Here is a 23,657-nt window from a genome sequence, read left to right as displayed (position 1 = left end):
CTCTAAGAAGTTTCGACCTAATAAATGAATAGGTATGGATGAACTGAGGGGAAAAAAAGTGTCCAACTCTCAAAGGACCTAAACAAAAGGGAACGAGTTCAGAGACAGGAACCTCTTGAGGATCATTAGAGATTCCCACTATTTGAATTGTTTTAGTTCTCTGGGGCAGGGGCTGTTTTATAGTAGTGGGGTTTAGAGTGTGGCTTCAGTGTCAGGACTGGAAGAGATTCCTTCCCAGTCTAGAAAAATGTTTCTCCAAACTGATTGAGAGCATTGGGAAGAGCCCTATAGTTCTTCAGAGCCCTGTCATTGAGAATTGGGAGGCCGTTGGAGAGGCTGGTTAGAGGGCTGAAGGCACCTGAAACGCTTAAATTTGTAACAGTGTTTTTTCCAATGTCCTGACTCTTCGCAATAATAGTAGAAACTAGGAGGGTTTTGGTTCTGTTTAGGAGTCTTCATTTGCTGGAATTGAAAATTAAGAATTTAGGCGGTCTTCCTTTGAGGTGACTCATCTAAAATGCCAGAGAACTGGTTTACCAGATTAACTAAATCTGGAGTGAACATAGTTTCCCATTCCATCCTGGTCCTTTTTATTAGACGGGAAGGGTCCCAGTTCAGCCCATTAATAAACAGTTAAAAACGACCTGGGTGGAATCAATATTTGAAGGAAGACCAGAATTTTCTTCAAAAACAATTAGAAGTTGATTGTAGTAATCATAAACAGGTTCATCAGACTTTTGTCTGCAAGTCTGAATTTTGTTCCAATCAACAGACTTTGGAAAAGCCTCAGGAATTGCTCGATGAAGTTGCCTAGCGATTGTTCAAGCCTGGTCATATGATAATAAGTTGGTGGACTGGTCTCCCAGTTGTAATTCTAGAGAACATTCAGGATTTTTCCAATTAGCAGTTTTCAGTTGCTGGGCCTGGCCGTCACCAAAAAGCTATGAACTAGTTGATAGGAGTCAGAGAAACCAGGTTGATAAGTTTTAATGACTGTAGTAAATTCCTCAGCAAATATGTGAGGATCTTCAGTTACTTTGGGAAAATTTTGAATATGGCTTGCGGTTCAGTTTTGGTCCAGGGAAATACGAAATTAAGGGTCTAGCCTCTGGATCCTCAGAAGGCTTAATATTAAAGGGGCAGGTTCTGACAAGTTCAGAGGAAAAGGGAGTTGGGAAAGTTTAAGAGAAAAGGGGAAGGTTAGTGAGAGAATTAGTATGGGGGAATTGAAGGAATAGAGGAGGTGTAGGCAGCACAGAAGGGAAGGAGGAAGAGGGCGCCAGAGGTGGAGTCTGGCCACCAGCAGCTGAGGGAGGGAGAGAAGACGATGCCTGAGGTGGCGCCTCAGACAGCCAAGGAAGATAGAGCCTGAGGCTCCAGGAGCCATTGTATCTTTCTTTAATCATTTGTTCGCCTCAGTTAATCTTAAAATTTTATTTTGCAGAGAGGCAATTTTAGACCCCTGATAATGTTGAGAAGCTTCAAAATACCAATCAAACTAAGCATTGCACTCAGTTCTGGAAATTTTTGAGCTATTGTAGTCCAATTCAGTGCTAAGGAAATTAAGTTAGGGATTTCAAAAGTTCTTTGTAATAGCCATTTCTATTCTACATTGCTTTTGGTCAAGTTGGTCCATTTAGTTAGAAATGTGCCTGAGGAAGGACCTTGGCTTTTAAACAAAATCATCTGGAGTCCTCCTAGGGGGTGGGTACCCTCAAAATGTTTAGATAACTAGGATCCCATTTCTCAGTTTTTCTCTGGAGTAAAAGAACAATTTCCAAACAGCTTACAGCACAAACTGCTCAATTCAAACAGCTTGCAGGCTAATCCCAGCCAGTTCGAAGAAGACAGCTTGGTTTTAGAAGGAGCCAGGCCAAAGACTTTTACAGCCAATTTCCATAGGACAGCCCCTTCCAAAGGAGGAGGATGAAGAAAACTGGAACAGTTTCAGAGAAACAGCCCCTGTTCCCGAATGAATGGGCCAAAGGTGTTTTCAGTCAGATTTGGTTGAAACAGTCTGATCTCAAAATTAGACTGACCTGCCAAATGAGTACTCATATACAAAACAAAGCCTTAACCAAAGAGATGAAACCTTAAAATAGATCCCGAGTAAAGCCTGGAGAGCTTCAAATGCAAAGTGGGCGTGTGCTGAGATCCAAGAGAAAGACTTTCAAACTCCAGGGTCAGTGAGAAAGCAGTGAGTGACAGTGGGTTCAGTGGTGGGTACTGCACCTGTTTGCTTACCAGCCTTGGAACCATTGGGGGTCTTTTCTCATCCCCGTAGAGGCCACCAACATGTTGATCTGAAATAAATAGTCTGCCAGATATTGCTCCAGCAAAGATGGGTTTACTTAGGATCAGCAGAGAATTGCAATTCAGAGTCTGCAACCATGGCAAGCCAAGTGCAAGTTTCCACACTGAAGTGAAGTAGCACACTTTTACAGAGAGGAAAAGGAAGTTGGGAGGGCTATAGTAAACAGAGAGGCCGTGGCTTTTCATTGGCTGAGTCCTTGCCAAGAAAGGAGACTTTCTTCTTCTTCTTGGGCTCCGTTATGGTCTCAGGGTGTGAGAACTTCCCCTTCTGGTCTCCCAAATCTGTTTGAGATTTCTGTTTATTAATTTTTTATGCTTCTGAGAAGTGAGGTCTGGTTAAGAGGATTGAAGAGTTTTGGTTAATTTAAATTTCACAGTACTCACTATCCTCTTTATCAAACTTTCTGGACAAATATATGTGGTAATTTTGTATTTTGAATATATGGCTCTTTATCATGAGAATTTATTGTCACTCGTGGTGCTTTCAGGATTTGGAGTGGATCAATTACGAGATGACAATCTAGAAACTTATTGGCAGTCAGATGGCTCCCAGCCTCATTTAGTGAACATCCAATTCAGGTAATATATTTTTGAATTTTTCAATTTGTATAGGTTATAAGTAGACAAAGAAATTGATTTTATTTACATAAAATTTAAAGAAATATAGAAATTATATTGAAATGCACTTAACTCTGCTTTTTATAAGCCTTAGAGATTACTTTTCGACTCAACTAGATTATGTTTTAAGTTTATTGTCTTATCCTTTATGAATTCTTTTTTTATTTAATCAACACTTTATTGAAGTATACTTGATTTACAATGTTATGTTAATTTCTGTTGGACAGCAAAGTGATTCAGTTATACATATATATACATTCTTTTTTTTAAATATTCTTTTCCATTATGGTTTATCATAGGATATTGAATATAGTTCTCTGTGCTATACAGTAGGACCTTGTTGTTTCCTTTATGAATTCTTCGTGGTACTTTACACAGTTCCTTTTATGTAGATATTTCTCATATATACTTTTCAATATGATTTATTTCAGAAGAGTATGCTTTGCTTATGACCCAATGCAATGCCTTAATGCATTGCGTTAAGTACACCAGGAGTGATGATAAAAAATTTATTCTAACTTATTACTTCTAAGGACACTTTCAGTTTTGAAATGCTTACTTTTGGGGGGAAATGGAAAACCGCCATATGTTTGTCATTTGCTTTGAATTTATTGACAGATGGAAACCAGTTAACTTGCTTATCTTGCTCCATTTACACCATCTATTTTAACATTCTGTAGCATTGTATTTCTAGTTTGTTTTTATTGTCCTAGGATACAGATCAGCACATTTCTTATGAAAAAGCCCAATAGCAAATATTTTAGGCCTTGTGTGCTAGCTGGTCTGTGTTGCAGCTACTCATTAATGTCATTATAGCATGAAAGCAGCTGTAGGCAATGCATAATGACTGAATTTAGCTGTTCTAATTAAACTTTATCTTACAAATGTAGGTGGTGGGCAGGTTTCAGCCAGTCGGCTGTGTATGCCAATTCCTGTCCTAGGGTATTAAATATGTATACACCAGAAATGAAGGTAACAGCTAATATTTTTATAAAGACTTTAAATACCAGATATTTTGCTAAATGCCTTCCCTATTTATTTCCTTTAGCCTTTACAGCTATTTTTATCTTTATTTTGTAGTCTTAGAAGCAGAGATTTAGATAAATCTCTTGTAACTTGCTCTAGGTATCTCATATAAGTTGAATCATAAAATATTTGTCCTTTTGTTTCTAGCTTAACTTAGCATAATGTTTTCATGGTCCAGCCATGTTGTAGCATATATCAGAATTTCATTCCTTCTGAATAATATTCCATTGTATGTATATAGCACATTTTGTTTATTATCAATGGACATTTGGATTGTTTCCATCTTATGGCTATTGTGACTAATGCTGCTATGAACATGATGGACAAATATTTATTTGAGTCCTGGCTTTCAGTTCTTTTGCACATATACCCAGAGGTAGAATTGCTGGATCAAATGGTGATTCTATGTTTAATTTTTCGAGATACCACCATACTGTTTTCCACAGCAGCTGCACCATTTTACATCCTGAACAGCAATATACAAGAGTTCTGATTTTTCCACATCCATACCAACACTTGTTTTCTGTTTTTTGATAATAGCCATTGTAATGGGTGTGAAGTGGTTTTGATTTGCATTTCTCTAATGATTAGTGATGTTGAGCCTCTTTTCATGTGCTTATTGGCCATTTGATATCTTTTTTGGAGAAATGGCTAAGTCCTTTGCCCATTTTTGAATTGGGTGTTTTGGTTTTTTGTTGATTTTTAGGAGTCCTATATGTATTTTGGATATTAGTCCCTTATCAGATACATGATTTCCAAATATTTTCTCCCATTCTGTGGATTGCCTTTTTATAAAAGTGCTTAATTTTGATGAACTCATTTTGTCTATTTTTTATGCCTTTGTTGTCATATATCCTTGTTTAGTTTTTAAATCCTTTTTTATAAGTTACTGGTTTTGAGTTACTAATATTTTGTTGAAAAATTTTATGTTTATATTCTTGAGGGATATTAGTTTATCATTTTCATTTATTGTAATATCTTAGTCTGATTTTATTACTGGGTAATATTGGCCTGATAAAATGAGTTGGGAAGTGTTTCTGCCTCTATTTTTCTTTTTCTTTTTTTTAAACCATTTTTTAAAAATTGAAGTATAGTTAATTTACAATGTGTTAGCTTCAGGTGTACAGCAAGGTTATTCGGTTTTACATATATATATATATATATATATATATATATATTCTTTTTCAGATTCTTTTCCATTATAGGTTATTACAAGACATTGAATATACTCTGTGCTATACTGTAGGTCCTTGTTTATCTATTTTATACATAGTAGTGTATATATGTTAATCCCAAACTCCTAATATATCTTCCCTCCCCCCCCCCAACCCCACTATCCCCTCTGGTAACCGTAAGTTTGTTTTCTATGTCGGTAAGTCTATTTGTTTTGTAAATAAGTTCATTTATACCATTTTTAAGATTCCACATAAAAGTGATATCATATGATCTTTGTCTGACTTACTTCCCTTGATATAATAATCTCTAGGTCTATCCATGTTGCTGCAAATGGCATTATTTCATTCTTCTTTATGGCTGACTAATTTTCCATTGTGTATATATACCACATCTTCTTTATCCATTCATCTGTCTTTAGATATTTAGGTGGCTTCCATATCTTGGCTATTGTAAATAGTGCTGTAGTGAACATTGGGATGAATGTATCTTTTTGAATTACAGTTTTCTCCAAATATATGCCCAGAAGTGCGATTGCTGGATCATATGGTAACTCTATTTTTAGCTTTTTAAGGAACCTCTGTACTGTTCTCCATAGTGGCAGCACCAATTTACATTCCCACCAACTGTGTAGGAGGGTTCCTTTTTCTACACACCCTCTCCAGCATTTATTATTTGTAGATTTTTCTAATGATGGCCATTCCAACTGGTATAATGTGATACCTTATTGTAGTTTTGATTTGCGTTTCTCTAATAATGAGCAATATTGAGGATCTTTTCATGTACCTGTTGGGCATCTGTGTGTCTTCTTTGGAGAAATATCTGTTTAGGTCTTATGCTCATTTTTTGATTGGGTTGTTGTTTTTCTGTTATTAAGCCATATGAACTGTTTGTATTTTGGAAGTTAATCCCTTGTTGGTAGCATCATTTGCAAATGTTTTCTCACAGTCTGTAGGTTGTATTTTCATTTTGTACATGGTTTCCTTTACTGTGCAAAAGCTTTTAAGTTTAATTAGGTCCCTTTTGTTTATTTTTGTTTTTATTTCCATTACTTGAGGAGATGGATCGAAAAAAATCTTGCTGCGATGTATGTCAAAGAGTGTTCTGCCTATGTTTTCCTCTAAGAGTTGTACAGTATCTGGTCTTACATTTAAGTCTTTAATCCATTTTGAGTTTACTTTTGTATATGTTGTTAGAGAATAGTCTAGTTTCATTCTTTTACATGTAACTGTCCAGTTTTCCCAGCACCACTTATCTTTTCTCCATTGTATATTCTTGCCTCCTTTGTCGCAGATTAATTGACCATAAGTGCATAGGTTTATTTCTGGGCTTTCTATCCTGTTCCATTGATCTATATGTCTATTTTTGTGCCAGTACCATGCTATTTTGATGACTATAGCTTTGTAGTATAGTCTGAAGTCAGAGAGTGTGATTCCTCCAGCTCCATTCTTCTTTCTCAAGATTGTTTTGTCTATTCGGGGTCTTTTGTGTTTCCATGCAAGTTTTAAAATTTTTTGTTCTAGTTCTGTAAAAAATGCCATTGGTAATTTGATAGGGATTGCACTGAACCTGTAAATTGCCTTGGGTAGTATGGTAATTTTAACAATATTGATTCTTATAATCCAAGATATCTTTCCATCTGTTTGTGTTGTCTTCAGTTTCTTTCATTAGCATCTTATAGTTTTTGGAGTATATGTCTTTTGCCTCCTTAGGTAGGTTTATTCCTAGGTATTTTATTCTTTTTAATGCGATGGTAAATGGAATTGTTTCCTTAATTTCTCTTTCTGATCTTTTGTTGTTAGTGTATAGGAATGCAAGAGATTTCTGTGTATTAACTTGGTATCCAGCAACTTTACTGAATTCATTGATTAGCCCTAGTAGTTTTCTGGTAATGTCTTTGGGATTTTCTATATACAGTATCATGTCATCTGCAAACAGTGACAATTTTACTTCTTCTTTTCCAATTTGTTTTCCTTTTATTTCTTTTTCTTCTCTGATTGCTGTGGCCAGGACTTCCAAAACTATGTTGAATAAAGGTGGTGAGAGTGGGCATCCTTGTCTTGTTCCTGATCTTAAAAACTTTTAGCTTTTTACCATTGAGTATGATGTTAGCTGTGGGTTTATCATATATGGCCTTTATTACATTGAGGTATGTTCCCTCTATGCCCACTTTCTGAAGAGTTTTTAACATAAATGTTTGTTGAATTTTATCAAAAGCTTTTTTTCAACTATTAAGATGATCGTATGGTTTTTATTGTTCAATTTGTTAATGTGGTATATTACATTAATTTGTGGATATTGAAAAATCCTTGCATCCCTGAGATAAATCCCACTTGATCATCGTGTATGATCCTTTTAATGTATTGTTGGATTCTCTTTGCTAGTATTTTGTTGAGGATTTTGGCATCTATGTTCATCAGTGATATTGGCCTGTAATTTTCCTTTATTGTGGTATCTTTGTCCAGTTTTGGTATCAGAGTGATGGTGTCCTCATAGAATGAGTTTGGAAGTATTCCTTCCTCTGCAATTTTTTGGAATAGTTTCAGAAAGGTAAGTGTTAACTCTTCTCCAGATGTTTGGTAGCATTCACCTGTGCAGCCATCTGGTCCTAGACTTTTGCTTGTTGGGAGTTTTTAAATTACTGATTCAATTTCAGTACTGGTAATTGGTCTGTTCATATTTTCTATTTCTTTTTGGTTCAGTCTTGGGAGATTGTACCTTTCTAAGAATTTGTTCATTTCTTCTAGGTTGTCCATTTTATTGGTGTATAGTTGCTTGTAGTAGTAGTCTCTTATGATTCCTTGTATTTTGTGGTGTCAGTTGTAACTTTTCCTTTTTCATTTCTGATTTTATTGATTTGGGCCCTCTCCCTTTTTTTCTTGATGAGTCTGGCTAAAGGTTTATCAATTTTGTTTATCTTTTCAAAGAACCAGTTTTTAGTTTCATTCATCTTTTCTATTGCTTTTTTTTTAGTCTAAAAGGATTCATATAGAATCACTATTATTTCTTGCTTAGATATTTGATAAAATTCACCATTGAAGCTATCTGTTCCCAGAGTTTTCTTTATGTGAAGTTGTTGGGTTTTTAAATTAAACATACAACGTCTTATTTCTTTAATTGATTTTCTATTCTTGAATCAGTTTTTTTTTTTGCCATAGCACAGATTTTCTCTTTAATTACCAATTTTTCTCCCATGTTCATTGAGACATTTCTCCCCCCAGAAAAATATAGTTTTTTTATGCCTCAGTTGTCAGCAGATTTTTTTATTTTTTATTTTTTTAATTTAATTTTTATTTTATATTGGGGTATAGTTGATTTACAATGTTGTGTTAGTTTCAGGTGTACAGCTAAGTGACACAATTATAAATATATATATATCCATTCTTTTTCAGATTCTTTTCCCATATAGGTTATTACAGAATATTGAGTAGAGTTCCCTGTGCTATACAGTAGATCCTTGTTGATTATCTATTTTATGGAATCAGTTTGATAATTTGTTTTTTTCAAAGAACTTGTCCATTTTATCAAAATTATCTAATTTATTGACCCAAAGTTGTTACTAGTATTCAGTTATTACAATATTGTGATTTATAAGAAGAATACATGGTTATTCAGATGTCTCATATATACTTGGTCTTCGTTCATAGTTCCTGGCTCACAGCTCCCCAAACCCTCGGAATTTCCTGAATTTTAAGAGCAATGGGGTAATATTTGACTTCTTGCTCTCAGGCTCTTGAAAACACTTTAGGGAAGGTGACTTTTGGATTCCACTCAAGGGTGGGAGCTGGTTGTGGGGAGAACCAGCCGTGTGATTAGCAGGTTGAAACTTTCAGTTCCACCCCCTGATTTCCAGGGAAGGGAGACAATGTTTTCCAGTATGTTCACATTATTATTTCCTATTGCATATGCTCTTCTTCAGCTTTGCTACTAGTTAATCAAGAGACATCTATGTCTTCCCTCTTGAAACTGGTCAGGCCTTTGTGGATTTCTTGTCTAATAGAGTACGAATGTTATGATACTGTTATTTCTAAGGCTTGATCATAAAAGGCAATCTGCCTTGTTCTCTCGTTTATGTGATTCTCTCCCTTTATACCCATCTACCATGCTGTGAGAAAACACACATCAAATGGAGAAGCCCATAAAAAAAGTGAATCAAAACCCAAGCTCTCAGCTAGGCTCCCAGCTGACAAGTGTCACCAGCTTACCACCATGTTAGTGAGCTGTCTTGGAAGCAGGTCCTTCACCTCTGAAGTCAAATAGCCACACCCAGTGCTATGTGGAGCCTTCCCCTCTGGGCCCTGCCCGAATTCCAATTCATAAACAAAATAATGATTATTTTTTTAAGCCACTAAGTTTTGAGGTAGTTTGTTATATACCTATAGGTACATATTTATGTTTTCTCTTTTTAAATTATTATTTTTTAATTCCATCATCTCAGTCTTTTCTATATCTGTCTTAATGGACTGATTTTTCCTCATTATGGGTCATATTTTTCTGATTCTTTGCAGTAATTTTTGATTAGATGCCAGATATAGTAAATATTACCATGTGGAGTGTTGGATTTTGTTTTATAAAGACGATTAGACTTTGTTCTGGTAGGCAGGTAAGTTCTTAAGAATCAATTTGATCTTTTTGAGGCTTCATTTTAAGCCCCTTTACTGTGGTCTAGAGTACCTTTTACTCTAGGGTAGAAGTCAGCAAACTTTTTGTAATGGGGTAGATAGTAAATATTTTAGGCCTCGCGAACTGTGTTTTAAGCTGTGGCAACTGCTCAGCTTTGCTGTTGTAGTGCAAAGGCAGCTATGGACAGTATGTAAGTGAGTGGGTGTTGCTTTGCTTCAATATTACTTTTTTACAAAAATAAGTGGTCGGTCACATTTGGCCTCTGAGCTGTGGTTTGCTGATCCCTGCTCAAGGGCAGCGAGCCTCCAGTTTTTTTTGGTTTCAGGACCACTTTAAACTTCTATTGAGGTCTCCAAAGATCTTCTGTCTACTTTTTATATCCTCTCAGTATTTACCATATTGGAAATTATAGCTGAGGAATTTTTAAAGTATCTATTTATTCATCTAAAGTTAAATAATTAACCTATTATTATGTTAACATAAATACCATTTTTAGATGAAAAATAACTGTCTCTTCCAAAACAAAAAATAGTGGGAAGAGTGTTATTGTTTTACTTTTTTTGTGAATCTCTTTAGTGTCTGGCTTCAGAGGAGACAGCTGGAGTCACACATATGCTTCTTCATTAAATCTTTTACAGTATCCCGTGTCAGATCACATCTGGAAAACTCCACTGTATACTCATAAAAGAATGATTCTGAAAAAGGCAAGTAACATCTTAGTGTTATTAGGAAAATAGTTGTGACCTTGTTGATGCCCTGAAAGGATCTTGAAATCCCCTACAGATCCCCAATAGATCCCCAGACCACTCTTTTTTTTTTTTTTTTTTTTTTTTTTTTTGCGGTACGCGGGCCTCTCACTGTTGTGGCCTCTTCCGTTGCGGAGCACAGGCTCCGGACGCACAGGCTCAGCAGCCATGGCTCACGGGCCTAGCCGCTCCGCGGCATGTGGGATCTTCCCAGACTGGGGCACGAACCCGTGTCCCCTGCATCGGCAGGTGGACTCTCAACCACTGCACCACCAGGGAAGCCCCCCAGACCACACTTTAAGATCACTTCTCTTGGGCAAGATTAGCCTCATGGAATACAAAGGCTTGATCCTTCTGGGATCTCAAATGAATGTCCTAGACATTTGAGGAGCTATTTGGATTCTCCACTTTGGTTATTAGGAACTCTAATGTTTGCTTACTCTGTGCAAAGCTCTGGGAATTGTTTGGCTTACTGTTTCTCAGTAATTGTCCTTCCCCCAGCAACTGTTCTTTGCATGTCTTTGTGGAGTTTCACCCTATCTATGCCTGTGTAGATTGGTGTTCAAAGACTCAAGAGGACTCCAGGCAGATTTTTGGAGTTTTTTCTCGGTATAGCTCCTTCCTCAGTTCAGTGAGACTGCAAGATTCTTTTAGGCTTTTCTCTGCCTGCATAGCAGTTGAGAAATTGCCATCAGTCAGAAAGCCCAGTTATTCGTAGGGCTCACCTCATTCGTTTCCTTTCTCTCAGGACTTACAGGCCTTTGCGTCTTGTCATTCAGTGTCTGCAGACGATTGTTCCATATATGTTGTCTGGTATTCTAGTTGTTTATGGTGGGAGGGCAAGTCCTGTAGCACAATGTATGTGCTTCCTTCCCACATGCATTGCCTCTGGACAAGCAGCATGATTTTCTAAGCAATATTATTTTTAAATTTTACCATGAGATAAAATTTATAAATAATTTTAAAAGGCTTTATGGAATAACAGTTTTAACTTTATGGGAAGTCAGTTTCCTTCTCAAATCTAATGAAACTACATATATAGCATAAGTTATACATATGATTTCTGGGGCTACATAGACCCAAGGGTAAGAACCCATGATGTAGCTCAAATTTAAAGAATTATAAACATCTACATGTTACTGTTAAATGGTGTTAATGACAATGCTGGATAAGCTAAGTACAATTAATTAATAGGAAGGTTATAGTAGTTAAGATCATATGAGGCAGGCAGATACATGCGTAAACTACAACACTGCCCACCTACTAGCTTTGTGACCTTAAGCCAGTTATTAACCTGAGTGTTACTTTTTTTTTTTTAATCAGTAAATAGAGGTGATAATAGTTCCTGTATCACAAGGTTAAGGAGTCAATGAGATAATACATATAAAGCATTGCTTCTGGGCCAGACACAGAGTATTCACTTATTCACTTGCTATTTCTGCTGTTGCTGTTGTGTTTATAATCATTAGTGTTATTATTATTCTTTGCCTCTCTAACCTAACCCTGGTTATCTTGTAGGTTCAGCGACTAAGTTATCCTGAATTTAATAACTTAGAGATGAAATTATTCTAAGCAAAAAGTTTGGTCCTTTAGATCTGCTTTTGTTTAAAAAAAAAAAAGAAAGAAATCCTTAAGGGTAATCTTCATGATCTTTGATCTCTCCATGATAAGAAAGACCTTTCACTGCCTGTTTATGGCTGGTGCATCAGAGAAAAGATCTTTTGTATGCCCTTCAAAATTTCCCCTTCTTTCTTGCCCTTCCCCTCCTGTCTCCTTCCTGGCACAGCAGACAGAGAAGGATGTCAGTTTGATACCGCTGGCCTCTTTTGAAAACCTGGTAATGGTATTTATCCTGTCAGCAATTCCTGAGTATTTAGCGTTTTACATCTTGATCTGTCTTTATTATTTGAGGAAAAGTCCTTAACTTTCCCCATTCCTTTCTGATGAAAAGCTTGAGCTATAGAAATTTGGTCCCCTCACTAAGAGCTATAGATCCCCTGCTGTTTTTATAGACTGACTTTTGACACAGGCTACTTCTGTTCAAGGAGCTCGTTATTAAGTGAGTGCCAGTTTATATCAGATCTTAACTTTTAAAGCACGTTTAAATAGACTTCTTTATAGTTTTTTGGTTGATATTTAAATTGTCTGTTTTTTCCCCCTAATGACCACAATAATACATGCTTATTTTGAAACATTAATCAGAAAATATAGAAATCATAAAGAAAGAAATAAGTTTCACAACATCAAAATAGTCACTTTTACTATTTTTGTATGATTCTATCTAGACCTGTTTCTATACATATGTAGGTTTATATGACTTTAAAAGTTTTTTTGTTTTTCCCAAAATGCAATCCTTTTTTATATTCTGTTTTGTAATCTGCTTTTTTTCCCTACTGTAACTACATATCTATGTGTATCTCAAATAGTTGTGTAGTACTTCATTAAATTGGGTATATTGTAATCTGTTTAATTCTGTATTGAGATGGACATTTAGGTTGTTTATAATTTTTCAGTAATTTAACTGCAGAACAATAAAGATTTCTCTTCATCTGCGTTAGAGTAGTGTTATTATTGTCTTTTAATGCATTCTTAGAAGTTGAATTTGTGAGTCAAAGGCTTTGTACCTACTAACTGGCTATGAAAGTAACTTTTTCTAATCAAATTTGGGTATTATCAGTTATTATCATATTTCCCAATATGATAAAAGACTAATGTCTATGTATGTTTTAATTTCTCTTTCTTTGATTATTAGAGATTGAACATATTTTCATGTTTTCTGGCCACTTGCAGTTTTCTGAGATTAATTTTTGTTATGTAGTCTTGGCTTATTTTTCTAAGATATGTATGTTTTAAAAACAGTAGAATTTTATCTCTTGCATTAAGTAATAAGATTATAGTTTCTGTTTTTTTAAACATTTTTCTTTTTGCTAGAATTAGTTTCTCACTTAGCTATTTTCAAGTATTAACATAGGAAATTAAGTAATTAACTACTAACTAGTAAAGAAAAACAAGCTTGTTAGAATAATTCCTTTGTCTAAAATACAAATGAGAACTGAAAACTCTTAATGCTTGTTTGCAGTCTAAGGTACCTATTTTGGCTAAACTGTTTCTTTTTTGCTTACATCTGTTTCTTGATCATGTTCTAGGTAAGAGATGTCTGTAAAAGTATAACATGTGTATCTATTTTTTCATATGTTCTTCATTTTCATCATTGTTAAAATTAAAGAACATGGAAATTATTGATTCAAATACTCATTTTAGCAAACTATATGACTTTTAAAATCAGAAGGTAACGTGTTTTGTATATAATCTTTCCACATGATAAAAGGCTTGTTGTTTTTACTTTATTGCTTTTAGAAGAAAAACAACAGTGAAGACATTATGTATTTATGCGGACTACAAATCTGATGAAAGCTATACTCCAAGCAAGATCTCAGTCAGAGTAGGAAATAATTTTCACAATCTTCAAGAGATTCGGGTATGTCTTTAAAATTTTTTTAAATATTTTGTCCTGTAATGTTTGCTCTTTAGAAGATGGTCACTTTTGACATTAAACAGATTAAAATGTTAATATATAAAAGGAAAATTGTTAATATTTTACAGAACATATTTTAAATTTTTTATATTTTTAATTTTCTTTTGAATTCTGAATGTCATCTTTATTTCTTTCCCAACATCTTATTATGGAAATTTTCAGACATACAGAAAATCTGAAAGATTTAAATAGAGAACTTCAACATACTTATATCCTAGATTCTACTGTTGTTAGTGTTTTGCTATATTTGCTTTATTATAATCTGTCCATTATCTAATTTTTATGTCCATTTCCAAATAAGCTGCAGATATTTATACACATCACCCCAAATGCTTTAGCATGGTATACGATAACTGGAATTATTAATATTTGCTTAAGGTTTATTTTTTAAGGTAAAATTTATATAAATTTTGCATAAATCTTAAGTATATTATCGGTGAGTTTTGACAAATGCATACATCTGTGTAACCCCAACTCTTGTTAAAATTTAGAACATTTCCATTACCCCAGAAAATTCCCTCATATTCCTTCCCAGTCAATCTCCATCTCTATCCTAGCCTTAGAGGTAACTCTTGTTGTGATTTTGTTTATTCATTCATTCATTCATTCCATAGATCAGTTTTGCCTGTTCTAGAATATCATATAAATGAAATCATACGGGGTATACTTTTATGTAAGACTTCTTTCACTCAGCCTAATTTTTTTGAGATTCATCTATGTTGTTGCATGTATCAGTACTTCATTCTTTTTGCTTCCTGAGTTGTAATCCATTGTTTGAATATATCACAATTTATTTATCCTCTGATAACTTTTTGAAGACAGTAAGACAGTGCTTTTGTGACCTGAATTTTATTAATCCCCAAATATTTACATTTCAGAGATATCTTCAATGATTTTGAAATGTATACTTGGAAAGTTCTGGCCCTTAGCATTTTTTCTTTTCAGAAAATCATTGAGCTCAAATAATCATTAAAATCTTTTCAATTAGGTGGTTCTGAGAGATCTGGGAAGGATGTGTGATTTTTGAAAGACTTCCAGTTACTTTGTGGCCTGGACTCTTATTTGACTTAGTGTTTATATTTAGATTCTATCTCTAGAATCTAAATATTTGTAGTTCTTCCCTGAGTTAGTGATAAAATGCTTAACAAAAATCACATATACTTTCATTGCTTTCTCATTAAGTGCAGTGCTGTTCTCTTGTGAAATCTGCTTATGTGTGAACAAATAATAAGTAAGGACATTGTCCACAAGTACTTTTTGTTGTTTGTTTTTTTGTCCTTCTTTGAGGTAAGTTCATCACTTCTTGAGAGGATTAGCTGGTTTTCTTCCAGTTATCTTCCTTTACTTTTAAAGAATAATCCTATAAATTTTCTTGAGAACTAATCTGGTTTTGAAAAATTGTCATAAATTAGATAATCTTCTAGTTTAAAAACATTTCTTATTTTGTCTGACAGACTATACTGGTTAATATGTTCTTCCCATGCTTGAATAAATTCATAAATAGATCAGCTCTTAATTTTTATTTAAATTTTTTTCATTTTTCACTTGTTTCATTCAGAATCTTTTAAATTCTTTTTGTTATCATAATCATATTGGACCATTTGCTAGACCTTCTTTTAGTCGTGTATTTGATACATTTAATTAGTGCTTAGTGCTTAAAGACTTGAGATATTTACATCTTATACTTTAATTGTTAAACGTTTTATATTTATCATATGATTGGGTCCCTCATATTGAGAAGCTTTTAGGGCGCAGAGTCAGCTTGTTTGGGTTTACAACTAAAGATTTGTCATATACTTCTTCAGACAGGTTGAAATACGTGAAACACTAGAAATAAAAGGTTTTATTCCAAGATATGTGTGGTATATATTTGTAATGTCCACTAGATGTCACCATTGTCCTGTAATTGCTTGTCTCATAAGCTTAGTGATAAGTTCAAGACCTTAAGTAGTCTTAGTTGTACTAGTTTTTTCTAGAGTATATATATTCAAAAATTCTTTAATTCATTTTGGGAACTATACATCTTCATATCTGATCTAGATTTAGATCAGATTTATGTATTAAATATATGTTTGTATTTTGTAAATTAGAGAAACTTTAAATGATATTTGGACCATTGTAGAATACTTTTAATCTAGTCTTTGCTTCTATGATTTAAGTCATGAAACATTGGTCATATAGAATAAGGGCTCTTTTAAATAGTCTCTTAATTTTATTCTAAGTGTAGTGACCACATAGCCTCATGAGACCAGTAATACTAAATATTACCAGGTGATAATGTAAGTTGTTTTCCTGAAAAACTTAATGAACCTACTGCTTTTCTGCCACAGTTCTCACTAAGGAACCATAATTTTTGAATTTTGCTTTAAAATATTAGTGCTACCTTTGCAGCTCATGGTATAAAGAATACTTTTATCTTTACTTATACATCTTTATATGTGATTTACTCTGTGTACCGTTTTTCTTTTATAAGTTTAAGAAATTAAGAATCTGATAGCACTTTGTTTTTTAAGGAAAGATAAGCAGATCATGATTTTGTTTTCTAACATTATTCTCCTATAACATCTAAATTGTTATTATAGAAAAGTCTTTGCTTTTTCTAACTTATATACTAAGATGAGAGATTAAAATAGTGTGAACTTTTATGAGGTTTTTAGAACCGTCATTTTATTAGTTATAGGCCTGATTGACTGAGTGGAAAATCCAACGAAATCTTTTTATATTTTTCCATGGATGCTTGCCCACTGGAGGGTGTAGTATGTACTGGAGTGTTTTAATAGGTTTTCCCTTTTTACTAGAAATTATGGATTTGTTTACTTGAAACACTCTAAAACCTACTTTCTTTAACTTTATTATTGATTTGAAATAGCAACTGTTACAAAATTATAGTTCAGGGTGAGGAAAGCTAATAGGTTACCCTACTTATTCAAAAATTATTGGTTTTCTATCATATGTTTCCCTTCATCTCAGTTATGAAACATGATATATCTAGATCTTTGTTACCTCTGTTGAAAAATCTCTACAAAAAGATCAGACCCTTCCTTTACTATTCTAGAATGCATATTTTAACTTTTATACCTGAGGAGGGACTTAAAATTAAAACAGAAATGAAGTTTAGACTTTTCTGCCTAACGGATACAAGATACCAACACTGGGTTTGGCCAATTAGAACATTTTTGGCACCAGAGTTGAATTTATTTACGCTGTTCATTCTACTTTCTTGTTTTCAAAGTTATCTATCCTATGCAAATTGGAAACCCAACAACCTAAGAACATTTTATAATATGTTTATAATTTATTGCTTCTACACAAGAGACTATTTCAATATAGAAGTGAGAATTTAGCATTTCAGAGTCTGTGTCATTATCTTTTGAAAATATTTCATCTCCGTTGTGTTATTTTTATGCCAGAAATCATGTTCATGTTGTCCAGGAAGTTATTTTGGAGATGTTTTTGAATAAAGATATAGTTGCTTATTAAATGTTTAAATCATTTGTATTTTAGCATTATGTTTTGGTTTGATATTGTTCTTTTCCTTTGCTCTCAGAAGGGAAAATATGTGTGAAGGAAATTTTTCGTTCTTTAGAATGAGGAACCAAAAGAATACTATATATTAAATGTGCCCATTTTAACATTTTAGAATACATCTCCAGCTAAAATCTGAGAAAACTTAAAGTCCTTTTAAATTTTCTAACTAGTTATTTCTCTTTTAAAAAACTGTTGTAGAAATTTTTCTTCTTAAGTATAAAACCAAAGTCATTTATTAGACATATAGTGACAGCTCTCAAAATTATTTCTATACAGTTTATGAAAAACAACTTGGTAACTTAAGGTTAAGCAGATGTTTTCAGCATATGTGAAAGTTGTCATTTGGTTCATTGTTAGCATTTTGCTTCTAAAATTTGTAGGATAAAATATTGATGGAGCACAAGATTGAGCACTGAAGTGAATATTAAGCCTTGTTTTTGTCTTCAGATAATCAAGCTGTTACCAAGTGATTTTTTTTTTAAAGAGGAGGCTCGAAACAAGTCTTCAATGTTAAGAGAGCTGTAATGATATTTTCCTTTTCTTCCATGTGGGTGAGCATTTTGGCTCTCTACCTTGTGTCTTAAATCAGTAGTGTGGCTATGGGAGTCCATATATGGTACTTTGACAGAAGTGGTTAATAAGTCAGCTCTTCTGTTAAAATAACATTTACTATTATAATTTGCCTTCCATTAATGTGTGTGGTAGAGTAAGGAGATGCAGACAAAGGCTCTGACTCTCCATTGATCTTAAAATCTACTTATATTTACTTTCTCATGAGGGGCCTATTTTAAACAACTTGTTATAAAGTAGAATGATTTAGGCAGTATCTACAAACATAAATTGGTTTGATAAGACAGAGTGTTTAATTTATTGAACCTTTGGAAAAAATAGTTTTTATTGAATTTAGCCGATTTAAAAGAAAATATTTTTAAAAATTAATTTTTATAACTAACTTTAGGACATCTTTGAAATGAGTGTAGAATGCTTTGGTGAGGTACACGTAATTTTTAGGCTGGAAATGTCTCTTATCCCTCTCTAAGAGTAACATATGCAATTTAAAAGAATATTCATAATTATAAACATTACTTATTTCTAAAATGGAGTTGAGGTATCTATGCATTTGGGGTATATTTTCTCTTGAAACTAAAATACGTTACACAGTAGAGTATCATATATATTTTTAAGAGAGAAAAACATTCTTGTATCTCTTGTTTTTTGTTTGACCATCAACTTAGACTATAGATTTTTTTGACTAGCCTGGCATTCCTATCTAAGACAGATTCATGCTTTGTTCAGTAAATATTTATTTAGGGGCTTCTAAGTGCCAGGCACTGTGATAGGTACCTGGGATACAGCAGAGATAGGCATGGTTTCTGCCCTTAAGCACTTCGTAGTCTGGTGGAAGAGACAGGCAAATAAGTCAACAATTACAATATAGTCTGGTAAATACATGCAGGGGGTATGGGAACACAGTGGACTATTAGGAATATTAGTTAAAATTTTTTTTCTAAAAGAGGTGGTGGTTCAACTGAATCTGAAGGATAGATGGAAAGCCTACTCAGGTGGAGAATAAAGTGGAGGTGTTCTAAAAGGGGGCACGGTGAACATAAAGGTATGGGAGCATGAGGGCCTGGCATAATGGCAGAACTGCCAGTAATGTAGTGTGCTTGGAAGCTGGGTAGGTGTGAGGAAGCCGCAAGAAAGACTGGAGAAGTGTTTATTCATTCAACACATTTACTGTGATGGTAATATGGCCTCTGTACATAAGGAATCTACATTCTTGTAGGGAATAAATATATAATTGTTCCATTGAATATACATAGGCGAAAGTCAGATTGTGCTTGCCGTCAGGATTCCAGGGAGTTTAGACTTTAAATGAGGAAACATTGATCAAGTTAAATCTTGGGAATGATGGGGCTGGAGCAGTGTAAAGACCAGGTATGTAGTATCCAGGTGCAAATTATGAGGCTTTAACTAAGGTGATGGCAGTTGGGTTCAAGAGGAAGGGATGTGTTTGAAGTAGAATCAAAAGGACTTGTGACTGATTGCTACCTGGGGTTACTGGGAGTGCGGGCAGGTGGTTCAAGGAGGTAGGAGGGGGCATCTAGATTTCTCCTCATGTCTGGCAACTGGTTGGATGTTGCGATTAATCAGAAATGGAATGCAGAGTTAAGGAACACTGAGGATAGGGATAGAGAGAAAGTTTAAGCTAATGGGATTTATTTTTGCCACTGACTTCTGGTATCTTTTCAGATGGAGGGACTTTACAGTGGGTAGTCAAGTATACGGATCTGAACCTGAGGAAAGAAGTCTAGGTTAGAGGTGTAGATTTGGGAATCATCCATGTGTAAGTGGAAGCTCTGGTGTGAGTTTTCATTTCATTCAGGGAGTGTATATAGTTGGAATGAAGAGTACCAGGGCTGGAACTGTGGAAATGCCAATATTCAAGTATAGAAAAAGATCATCCAATGAAAACAGCTGAGAGGAACTGCCAGAGATGAGGAAAAAAATCAAGAGAATATGATGTCACAGAAGCTGATAATGGTCAGGAATCTAGTTAGATAGGGACTGAAAAGTTTCCTTCCTAAGCCTGTGTGACATGTTATAATAGGCAATTTATTTAATGCAGTTCTGAACTAAGACAGTTCTTGCAAGTAGTTTAATCACTCTTTGGAGTGATAGTTTCTAAATTTATAGATTTGAGACTAATTAAGTTATTTGCTTTCATAGCAAGAATTCCAACTTTTCCTATCATACTATTTGTGCCAAGTAAGAAGATTCTGATGGGTATTCTTGGTTTGTTTCATAATTCTTTGAATTGGAAGGTTTTGTACTGCTGATGCATACTTAAAGGGAACTACGAAATTGATGAGGATCCTTTCAAGAGATTGTGCCGTATGGTTGTTCTTTTCAGGTGTTCTTTCACAGCAGTTATGGAGGAACTGCACTCTTTTTTGTTGTTGTTGTTGTTTTGGGGGTTTTTTTGGCAGAGTGACAGTAGTAACAGCCAAGGGCAAAGAAAACAAACAAACGAACAGAATTAGAAAACCTTTTATTAACCCTATGGCAGGACAGTACAATAGAAACAGGTACTTTACTTACAACTGTGAAAATGAGATATGGATCATCAACCCCTGTTATATAAGGAAAGCCTACTTAGCATGACCAGGCAAACAGGCCACGGGTGCGCATCTGGCTGAGAACCTAGCACAGTTTGCCAACAGTAGGCATTTAATAAAATGTTGTCAAATAAATATACCAGTGGTCAGTCCATAGGCTTGTCACTGACCCTTGCTTGTGTAGTTTGTTTCAAAAGGATTATCTGAATAAATCTGATCAATTCCTTCTCTCAGAAATTTTTTTTTAAATTTTAATTGCAATAAAAAAATAACATAAGATTTGCTGTCTTAACATTTTTGAGTGTAGTAGCATTACACGGTCCAGTCCGGTAGCGTTAAGTATATTCATACTGTTGTATAACAGATCCCCAGAACTTTTTCATCTGGCAAAACTGCAAATCTGTGTGCATTAAACAACTCCTCCTCAGTTTCCCTTCCCCCAGCCCCTGGTAACCACCAGTCTGCTTTCTGTCTCTGAGTTTGACTACACTTAGATACCTCATATAAGTGAACTCATGCAGTACTTGTCTTTTTATGACTAGCTTATTTCACTTAGCGCAATGTCTTCAAGGTTCATCCAGGTTATAGCATGTGATAGGATTTCCTTCCTTTTTAAGGCTAAATTATATTCCACTATATGTTTATCCATCCATCTGACAATGGACTCTCGGGTTGCTTCCACCTCTCAACTATTGTGAATAAAGCTGCTATGAACATGGGTGGGCAAATATCTCTTTGAGACCCTGCTTTTAGTTCTTTGGAGTATAAACCCAGAAGTGAGATTGCAGAATCACATGGTAATTCTGTTTTTAATTTTTTACCTCTCTCAGAACTATGACTCACAAGAAACAGGCACGTTAGCAGCAAGACTTGTTGCAGAAAGATAGTGTTTTGGAGAGGGTGGGTGAGGTGAAGGGCGTTTGCCAACTGAAGCTTTAAAGTTAGAAGAATATAAAGTATGAGGTATGGGAGGAGGCAGGATGGTGTAGAATGACTATAGAGTGGATGTAAAGACAGAGACAACCAGGGGAAAGAAAAATAGGCTGGAACAAGTGGCTCGTGCCCCAACAGGCTTCATTTCCTGACCTTTCTCATACCTGGTTGTTTACTTTCCCCTGGGTTCCCATGGATATATAAACTTTTCGGTAAGCCCCCGCTTCCTGTAGAAACTTTTGAGTGAATTTTTATTCTTGGCAACTAAAATGACCCTGAATAGAACAGTAATTGCAACTGAAAGAGCTGCAGCATATCTTGCTGAAAAATACCTGCTGAAAATATTTATCGTAATTTAAAAATACATCGCATTGAGATGAGCCTACTCAAGAACTTTCATTTTTTTCGTCAGCCTCTTATTTTACATGTGGTAAATGAAGAACTAGTGATCTCCAAAACTTAGAGGCAAATAGGTGATTTTTTGATGGGACCAATGTTGCATTCAGAAGAGAAGAATGAGCATGTCTATTTTGACTTAGATTGGATTGACCATCATAGAATCATTTTTGAATTATTGTGTTCACCATTATTTGTGTTTATCGTTACCTTTGCTGTTTATTAAGTACTTTCTACATATATGTCACTGTGCTAGGCAGTCACCACTCACTATTTCATTTTGTCTCTCCAAAGCTCACGTGGTAATTAGATGTTATTATCATCCCCATATTCAAATCAAGCTGAGGCTTAGAGAGGCGAAATGGATCTTTTGCTGTGTGGCTCACTCTAAACATGAGAATGTTAGAACTGAAAGAAACTTTAGAGGTAATTTAGTTCATCAGAAGCTCAGATGCTGAGCGTACAGGCAGGTAACACAACACCAAGAATCCATGCCTTATCCAAAGGGGGACAGCTGCTATTCAATTGCAGCCTTTCTTGCCACAGGGAATATAGGCGCAGGGTTGCCAGTCTTTTAATTTTTAAAGAGAAATCAGAAATCTGGATTTGAATATGAAATTTCCCCGTTTTAAAAACATGCTAGGCAAACAAGGTATATCCACTGCTGGATGTGGCCACCAGTTAGCAACTTCTAATCAAGTACGATGCCATTATTTACAAATGAGACACCCGGAGGTGAAGCAAGCTGCCCAGCGTCACACAGCAAGGCAGTGCTTTAGCTGGGAATCAACGTACAACATGTATTCCTTTCATTTTTTTTCTTTAAAAAAAATCACATTAGATTACAAGTTACCAAAACATTTCTTCAAGTTTTTAAGAAAAATCGACGTGTGTAGCTGGGGAAATGAGCTAGTTAGTGAGTGATAGGATAGATTAACTATTGATTTTTGAAATGTATTTAAAAATTGTTTACTCCCTTGATCTATCCTGTTGAAAACTGATTGCTACTTGCAATGCTAATGCTGTCGGCATAAATGTTTATAAATATTTGTTTTTCTTTTTTGCTGATTGCTTTTGCTTAATGATTTTATAAAGAGCTTTAAACAGGGTAATTTAGAGAATAAAATTTCTAAGGAAAAAAGAAAAAAATCTCCAAGTTTCAGAATAAAAGAGTGAGAATATTGGGGTAGAAACTCTGGGAATATAAGCCAATAGATACTTTCTTCTGTGGCCCTTTTCCTTCATAATCGAATCAAGAAAAATCATCATATAAGGGTTTGTAGGTTTTTTTGGCAGCGGGGGACCTTTCCTCTTTTATTTGCAATTACAGTTGATGGTAGAAAACAGAAACAGTAGTCCAACTATCTCAGTGCCATTTTCAGAACAAATTGTCTAGTTTGAATTAGCTTAAGAATGATAATTAGCTAATTAAATGGTCTATAGCTAGTCTTGATCTCTGGTGCTTAATTAAGTAGGACAGAGGGACTAGGCAGAGGAGACCCTCAAGGTACTTCTGATAAGAAAAGAAGATCTAGAATCAGACTGAGTGATGCCGTAACTCTGAGACAGTAGTAGGGAAATTGTTTAGATATTAGCTGTCTAACAATTTTAATTGTCTGAAGTCTTTTATCTTGTTTTAAATTAATA

The 23,657-nt window shown here is 34.7% G+C and overlaps 1 protein-coding gene across 2 annotated transcripts in view; it reads left to right on the top strand.

Annotated features, from left to right (window-relative positions):
* The window catches only part of ANAPC10 (anaphase promoting complex subunit 10), a 75,703-nt gene that overhangs the window by 13,980 nt on the left and 38,066 nt on the right, over positions 1–23,657 (top strand). For both annotated transcript variants that reach the window (XM_082652695.1, XM_082652694.1), the window contains exons 3-4: positions 2,802–2,892; positions 13,857–13,977. In XM_082652695.1, coding sequence (XP_082508821.1) covers positions 2,802–2,892; positions 13,857–13,977 — 212 coding nt within the window. The remainder of the gene's footprint in view (positions 1–2,801; positions 2,893–13,856; positions 13,978–23,657) is intronic.

This window comes from Grampus griseus (assembly GCF_964374135.1).
Source record: "Grampus griseus genome assembly, chromosome: 4".
In the NCBI taxonomy this organism is placed as follows: Eukaryota; Metazoa; Chordata; class Mammalia; order Artiodactyla; family Delphinidae; genus Grampus; species Grampus griseus.
This window is presented reverse-complemented; position numbering and strand designations above follow the sequence as displayed.